This window comes from Egretta garzetta, unplaced genomic scaffold (assembly GCF_000687185.1).
Source record: "Egretta garzetta isolate BGI_Z169 unplaced genomic scaffold, ASM68718v1 scaffold627, whole genome shotgun sequence".
Classification (NCBI taxonomy): Eukaryota; Metazoa; Chordata; class Aves; order Pelecaniformes; family Ardeidae; genus Egretta; species Egretta garzetta.
Genome location: NW_009260351.1, coordinates 18,207 through 25,711, shown reverse-complemented (window position 1 = coordinate 25,711; position 7,505 = coordinate 18,207). Strand labels below are relative to the sequence as shown.

General features: G+C 53.9%; 1 protein-coding gene across 1 annotated transcript in view; it reads left to right on the top strand.

Annotated features, from left to right (window-relative positions):
* LOC118452726 (IgGFc-binding protein-like) overlaps window positions 1-7,505 on the top strand; it is a 21,626-nt gene that overhangs the window by 837 nt on the left and 13,284 nt on the right. Inside the window, exons 2-7 of the mRNA XM_035898425.1 lie at window positions 544-1,791; window positions 2,974-3,290; window positions 3,959-4,277; window positions 4,694-5,131; window positions 5,198-5,355; window positions 6,201-6,765. Coding sequence (XP_035754318.1) covers window positions 615-1,791; window positions 2,974-3,290; window positions 3,959-4,277; window positions 4,694-5,131; window positions 5,198-5,355; window positions 6,201-6,765 — 2,974 coding nt within the window. The 5' untranslated portion in view covers window positions 544-614. The remainder of the gene's footprint in view (window positions 1-543; window positions 1,792-2,973; window positions 3,291-3,958; window positions 4,278-4,693; window positions 5,132-5,197; window positions 5,356-6,200; window positions 6,766-7,505) is intronic.

Here is a 7,505-nt window from a genome sequence, read left to right as displayed (position 1 = left end):
GTGACCCCGGGGCAGGACCCGGCCCTTGGCCTTGTTGCCCCTCACCCCATTGGGCTGGGCCCATGGATCCTGCCTGGCCAGGTCCCTCTTCAGAGCCCTCCTCCCCACCAGCAGGTCCACGCTTCCACCCAACATGGTGTCATCTGCAAACTGACTGAGGGTGCCCTCGATCCCCTCATCCAGGTCATTACTAAAGATGTTAAACAGAGCTGGGCCCAAAACTGAGCCCTGGGGCCACCGCTTCTGACCACTGATTTGAACTCCGTTGACCACCACTCTCTGGGCTGGGCCACCCAGCTCTTTTTTTACCCCATCGCCTCAAAAGTCCATCAAGCCAATAATCCACAGCATCAACGCTAATTCATTTCTCAAAACCCATGTCCCATCAGCTCAGCAGCCCATTGATTTGCTGTCCCTTGGCCACCAAGATCCAATCAGGCGCCACCTTGAGCCCACCTAGAGTCTCAGCCCCTAGCAAGGGTGGCCAGTTATGGATGACGAAGGTGCTGATGACAAATTCTCCTCTTCCTTGGGCTTTTCTAGGTGGTTTTTACCTGCTCAATGTGGTTGCGTCAGCTCCGCATCACCTGGGGGAGGACTTTGTGGTGGCCTTCATGCAGAACGGTTTGCAGCAAACCCTCAACAGCAACTTCAAGCTGCTCATCACGGGTTATTCGCCCTTCACTTCTGTAACCATCTCCATGAAGAAGCCAGGCTTGAGGATGACAGTGCAGGCGAGCGCCGGCCAAACCATCCTGGTGAAGGTCCCGCCCCAAGCAGAGATGGTGGGAAGTAAAATCTTTGACAACACTGTGGTGGTGAGGGCCAACAACGCCATCTCCGTGGTGATGGTCAATGAGAAACCCACCTCGGTTGACTCAACCGTGGTATACCCAGTGCACAGCTGGGGCACGGAGTACCACGTCGTGACACCCAACGTGGGCACTGATCGCTATGGTGAGTTCGTGGTGGCTGCCTGGGATGAGCCCACTGTGGTGGACGTGCACCTCAAAGCCGCGGTGACCTACCAAGGCCGGTCTTACCCCCGGGGCTCAGTGCTCTCCATCAGCCTGGAGCCCTTCCAAGCAGCCCAGCTCCAAAGCCCGTCCGATATGTCTGGCACAAGGATCGTGGCACAGAAACCCGTGGCTGTCTTCACCGGCCACACTTGCTTGGCCAGGTTTGCCCACTGTGACCATTTGGTGGAGCAGCTCCAACCCGTTTCCAGCTGGGGCACCACCTTCATTGTGCCGCCGTTGCCTTTCGAGACCCAGTCTGATATCATCTACGTCTCCACCTCCCAGCAGACACGTGTGGAGTCTCAACACGGGGTGACCAAGACCACTCGGGAGCTCCGGCCCAACCGGTCAACCCTCTACGGACTCCAAGCCTTAAACACCTTGTACCTCTCCACCAACGCGGGCATCCAGGTCATTTTTTTTGCCGACGGAGGTAATAAAGGCGCCGTCTCTTATGACCCATTTTTTATGACCATCCCAGACGTCTCCAGCTACTGCAACTCCTATAACCTCTTCGCCCTGGAGGGTTACGATAATTACGCCCTGCTGATTGTCAAGACCTCGGAGACAACTGGAATGACGCTCAACAAAACACCGTTGAGAAATGTGGCCTGGAAACCCATCCCGGGCACCGAATACTCCTGGGCTGGGCAGAGTTTGGGCAGTCAATTCGCCGTCCATACGCTGGAGCACAAGACGTCCCCCTTCGGGTTGCTCAATGTAGGGATCCGGGAGCAAAAAGCCTATGGGGCGGCAGCCGTTTGCGACAGCGGTGAGTGCTCCATGGCCACCTCTGGCTCCCTCCACTCCCTTTTTGCTCCCTGCCTGCAAATAAAATTCCACCCTCCAAGCCAGGGCGCCCATAACGTCCCCTTCCCACACCCCGCCACCTGCTAAAGACTGAGCTTGCACCTAGAAAAGCACCTAAAAATCAGCTGGTTTGAGCGAGAACTGGGCTTTTCTCTGGTGGCAGAAGGACAGGCAGGGCTGACATGGGGTCGTTCGCCCAACATGGCTCTGGAGGGGATGTTTCTTCTGTATCATCCCTAAATAATCGATAAATAAATCATCTGTAATTAAATAATCAATGAAAGGAGCCGTCAACGATCGACCTAGAGGCTCAGGCCTAAGCTTAGGGTCGCTAAACCCGGCTGGGATGAATTTTTATCCCTACATAATGGATAAATAAATCATCTGTAACTAAACAATCGATGAAAGGAACCTTCAACGATTGACCCAGAGGCTCGAATCTGAGCCTAAGGTGCTAAACCCACCTGGGATAATTTTTATTGCTAAATAATTGATTAATCAATCATCTGTAATTAAATAATCAATGAAAGGAACCTTCAACGATCAACCCAGAGGCTCAGGCCTAGGCCTAAGGTCGTTAAACGCATCTGGGATGAATTTTTATCCCTACATAATCGATAAATAAATCATCTGTAATTAAACAATCGATGAAAGGAGTCTCAGGCAACCAACCCAGAGGCTCAGACCTAAGTTTAAGGTCACTAAACCCACCTGGCATGAATTTTTATCCCTAAATAATAGATAAATAAATCATCTGGGGTGAATTTTTATCCCTAAATAATCAAATAAATCATCTGTAATTAAATAATCAATGAAAGGGACCTTCAACGATCGACCCAGAAGCTCAGGCCTAAGTTTAAGGTTACTAAACCCAGCTGGGATGAATTTTTATCCCTAAATAATTGATAAATAAATAATCTGTAATTAAATAATCAATGAAAGGAGCCATCACGGACCAACCCAGAGGCTCAGGCCTAAGCTTAAGGTGGCTAAACCCAGCTGGGCTAAACCCCTGCTTTGATACAGTAGAGATCAGGAGGTGCTGGTTGGGCATCTATGGTGACAGCGATGCTTCCTCTGCCCCTGCGGCCACATCCGGCGGCAAAGTCATCCCCACACATAATCATCCGTGATTTCTTCCCAGATCCCTGCCGGCTCGTGCAGTGCCGGGCGAAGGAGACGTGCAAGCTGGAGAAGGGGGAGGCCATGTGCGTGCACGACTACATGGGAACCTGCATGGGGTCGCAGGCCTTGCAGTACCACACCTTCGACGGGATGAGCGTGGACATCCGGGGCGGCTGCGCCTACACCGTGGCCAAATACTGCGGCAACGATCCCACCTTGGTGCCTTTTGCCGTGGAGGAGAAGAAGAGCCAAGGCGATTTGACGGAGTGGTTGACCAACGTCTACGTGTACGCCTACAACATTTCCATCAACAAAGGAGAGGGAGGCAAAATCCTGGTGGGTTTTCCCGGCCCGCGGCAGCGTTATTTTGGACAAAGCCTTTTGTGCCCAATGGAGGAGGGGAAAGCATTGGGGTGGGAGAGGTTGAAATTAAAAAATGCGGAGCCCCACCGAAAGCGCGGGGAGTAGAGGGAATTTTTGCGTTGCAAATCAAGGTACGGCGAAGGCGAGGGCGTTTCATACCTGGCGCGAGATGTCTGCAAGGGCGTCTCCAAATTAAACCACGCTCGCTTTTGGGTGCGCATCAAGGCGGCGGCAGATTTTTAAGGCTGTGACTCTGCCGTCAGATTGGCTTGAGCCAACGAGGTCCACCAGCCGGGGAGATCTACCACAAAAAGGGGGGGCCAGGTGAGAGGAAAATCCATTTTGCAAGGTTAGAGGTGGATCCTCCCAGCCGTACGGTGCGGTGGTCTTAACAGAAATGAGATTTGAAGCTCGGAAGTTGATGGAGGTGTCTCTCCCATGGCACCTTGGGGTCCTGCCTAAAGCAATCCATGGGACGTGGGGCAAAATTGCCAGTTTACGACGATGATCCCTTCATCCTGAAAGCAATTTCTCCTTCTGATTGTATCTACAAGGGTTTTTTTGCGGGATAGAGGGGGCTGTGAACTCTTAGCAAAGCCACCACCCGATGAGATTTCATCCTTCTCCTCCCTTCCCCCAAGGTCAACAACAAACTCACCAGCCTACCAGCCACCCTGGATGAGGGGAAGATCCAGATCTCCCAAAACGAGGGCCGGATTATCCTGCAAACAGATTTTGGGCTGCAGGTGACCTACGATGAAGACTGGGCCCTAATGGTGGCGGTGCCCAGCAGCTATTTTGGGGCCACCTGCGGACTCTGCGGCAACTTCAACGAAGACACAGAGGATGAGGTGACGTTTTCCAATGGCACTCAGGCTTCCAGTGTGGAGGAGTGGGCCGAGAGCTGGCGCGATCCCTCCTGCCAGGATGATTGTGAAGATCAGGACACACCAGGCTGTGGTGAGCTCAGATGCGGGGCAGGGGCGGGTCCTCAAGAATTTTGGGGAGAAAGAGGGGGAGCCACATGGGGATCTGGCCGTGGGGTACCTGGGAGCTGCCCAGACTACCAAGCTGATGCTTGTAGGCCTGACTCAGGCAACATCTCCAGCCTCAGGGAAGGGTTGTGCTGCCCTTTTCATGCCAAACCACACCCGAATCCACCTCCTCTGGCTTCAGGTGTCCCTAACATGCAGAATTGTGTCAGGGTTTTCTTGAGGGCCATCCCCATGGGGGGGGTCTCGTGGACTCTGAATCCCGTAGGCATCGGCTGAGCCAACATCTCCAGCAGAGGAGCCCTGATGTCCCTTAGCTCGTCCCTCGGGTTGCCCTTTGTTTGGGTTTTTTGACATCTCCTTCTCAAATATCATCCCCCACAGCTCAGAAATGCCCCCAAAACAGCCACTTCAAGGCCTGCGGGACGGCGTGCCCTGCCACCTGCGCCAACCCCGACGCCCCTGCGTCCTGCAGCCAGCCATGCGCCGCCAGCTGCCAGTGCAACGAGGGCTTCGTCCTCCACCATGCCACCTGTGTCCCGGTGGAGACTTGCGGTTGTTCCCACAATGGTCGCTCCTACAAAGCCCAGGAGGAGTTTTGGGAGGACGAGAGCTGCCAGAGCCGGTGCCGATGCGAGGCGGGGGGCAAGGTGGCTTGCAAGAAGGCTGGGTGCAAAGCCCATGAGAAATGCGTCGTGGTCAACGGCGTCCCCAGCTGCCAGGCGAACAAGTACTTCACCTGCATTGGGACAGGCGATCCTCACTACACCACCTTCGACGGCTTGAGATACGACTTCCAAGGGACGTGCATCTACCAGTTCGATCCTCACTACACCACCTTCGACGGCTTGAGATATGACTTCCAAGGGACGTGCATCTACCAGTTCACAGCCCTCTGCACCCAGGACCCCAAACTGGTCCCTTTCACCGTCAAGGTGGAGAACAACAACCGGGGCAGCAAAGCCGTGTCCTTCACCAAAACTGTCACGCTGGAGGTCTACGGCAACGTCATCAGCATGAGCCAGGAGCATCCGCGCAAGGTCAAGGTAGGTGTTCCACCACGGACCTCACGCATCCTGCATCTAAACTGCTTATTTGCCAGGTTTTTCCCCCCAATCCCATTTTTTTTCCTCATGGAAGCATCAATTTCTGCCTGCCGTCTCCAGGGGGAGCCCTGAGCAGCCACTTTGGAGCGAAACACCTTATTTTTAAGCACTTAAAAGAGGTTCATATAAAAAAAAACTATCGATGAATAATAGCAAGAACGCATCCACATCCCCTTTGAGTGACGTCTTCGCCTTCCTTTTTTTTTGGGGGGGGGTCCCGTGTGGCTTTTCTGAGTTTCTATTTATTTTCAACCCAGACAGCTGAAATCTGACTCAATTCACGTGGGAAAGGCTCCATTCCCACCTTGCGTCAGCCAAAGCGTCGCACAAAAGGCTTGGCTACAGCTTCCCCTTTATTTTTCTTGCCTGACGATAATATTTTCCACTTGAGGCGCAGCCCTCCGCCTGGAAATCCTCCTCCCACGAAAGGTTTTTACAGAAACACCCGAATCCCAGGCAATTCACGCTTTTTTTCCCTGGAAATTCTCATGAAAAAAAACCCACCCCAAATTTGCCAGATTCAAATTTTCCCAGAAATTCTCCCTGCGCCAAGGGGTTTTGCAAAGAAAACCCCACCCCAAATCTCAAGTGATTCGCTTTTTGTCTGCAAATCCTCCCCGCGTGAGGTGTTTACCAAAGCCGCCCCTCGCTTGGCTGAGCCGAATTCGGCCCAGAAATCCTCCCCCTGCAAAAGGTTTTGCGCCAACAGCCCGATCAGGAGGTGGCAGCGTGAGCTGGTTGCCACCCCGTGCCACCCCTGCCTCTCCACACCACCTTTTCCCCAGGTCAACGGCGCCTTCGTGGAGCTCCCGTTCACCCAGAAGGGCCAGTTCGAGCTCTACCACAGCGGCGTCCACGGCTTCGCCCGCACCTCCTTTGGCTTGCGGGTGAGCTTCGACTGGTACAGCTACGCCCGCGTCATCCTCCCTGAGGCCTACGCCGGCGCCGTCTGTGGCCTGTGTGGCAATGCCAACGGCAACGCCGATGATGACTTCATCACTCGTGACAGCAAACGGGCGGCGGATGAAATCCAACTGGCCGATAGCTGGAAGGTGGGAGACGTCCCCGGCTGCTCGGCCGGTTGTGTGGGGGATTGCCCCGTGTGCAACGAGGAGCAGAAAGAGCTCTACCGCGGCGACGGCTACTGCGGGGTGATCGCCAGAGCTGGGGGCCCCTTCCGGGCTTGCCACCGCGCCGTCAACCCCACGCCCTTCCTTGAGGATTGCGCCTTCGATGCCTGCCACTACAAAGGCCACCGGGATACCTTGTGCAAAGCCATCGCCGCCTACGTGACGGAGTGCCAGAGCCACGGCGTCAGCGTGGAGCAGTGGAGAACGCCGTCCTTCTGCGGTGAGCGGGGGCCAGAAGGGGATTTCCACCCCAATCCCACGCACACACCCGGCCATAAAAATAAGGTTTTGAGCTTCAAGCCAACAGAAACATGAACCACACTCCAAAACAGGGGTTGGTTTGCCCCGTTCCCAATGTCTCCTCTCAATGCAATGGCTTTATCCCCTCCCTCTGCAGCTCCGAGGCCCAAGCGAGGAGTTGGGATGCAAATAGGGATGCGGGAAAATTCCCCCTGGCTCGTTTCCAAAGGAAAATTTGTTCCTCCTTCACGCAGCGGAGACGAATAAATCCATCTTGCCCTCCACGTTCCTCCTTCCTGCAGGGAAGTGGAACGCAAAATAAATCCTCATTGCCCTCCAAGTGTTTAATTAACACAGGGAAGGGGAATGCAAAATAAATCCCCGTTGACCTCCGCGTGTTTAATTAACGCAAGGATGGGGAACGCAAAATAAATCCCCATGGCCCTCCGTGTGTTTAATTAACGCAAGGATTGGGAATGCAAAATAAATCCCCATGGCCCTCTGCATGTTTAATTAATGCAGGGAAGGGGAACACAAAATAAATCCCTGTTGATCTCCGCATGTTTAATTAACACAAGGATGGGGAATGCAAAATAAATCCCTGTTTCCCTCTAGCATGATATTGACGCCCCACCCCCGAAGACTTCCTTGCCTTTGCCCCCCAGGCTTCGGTGCGACGATGGAAATACTCACCCTGATGCTTCTTCGGCTGCAAATCCA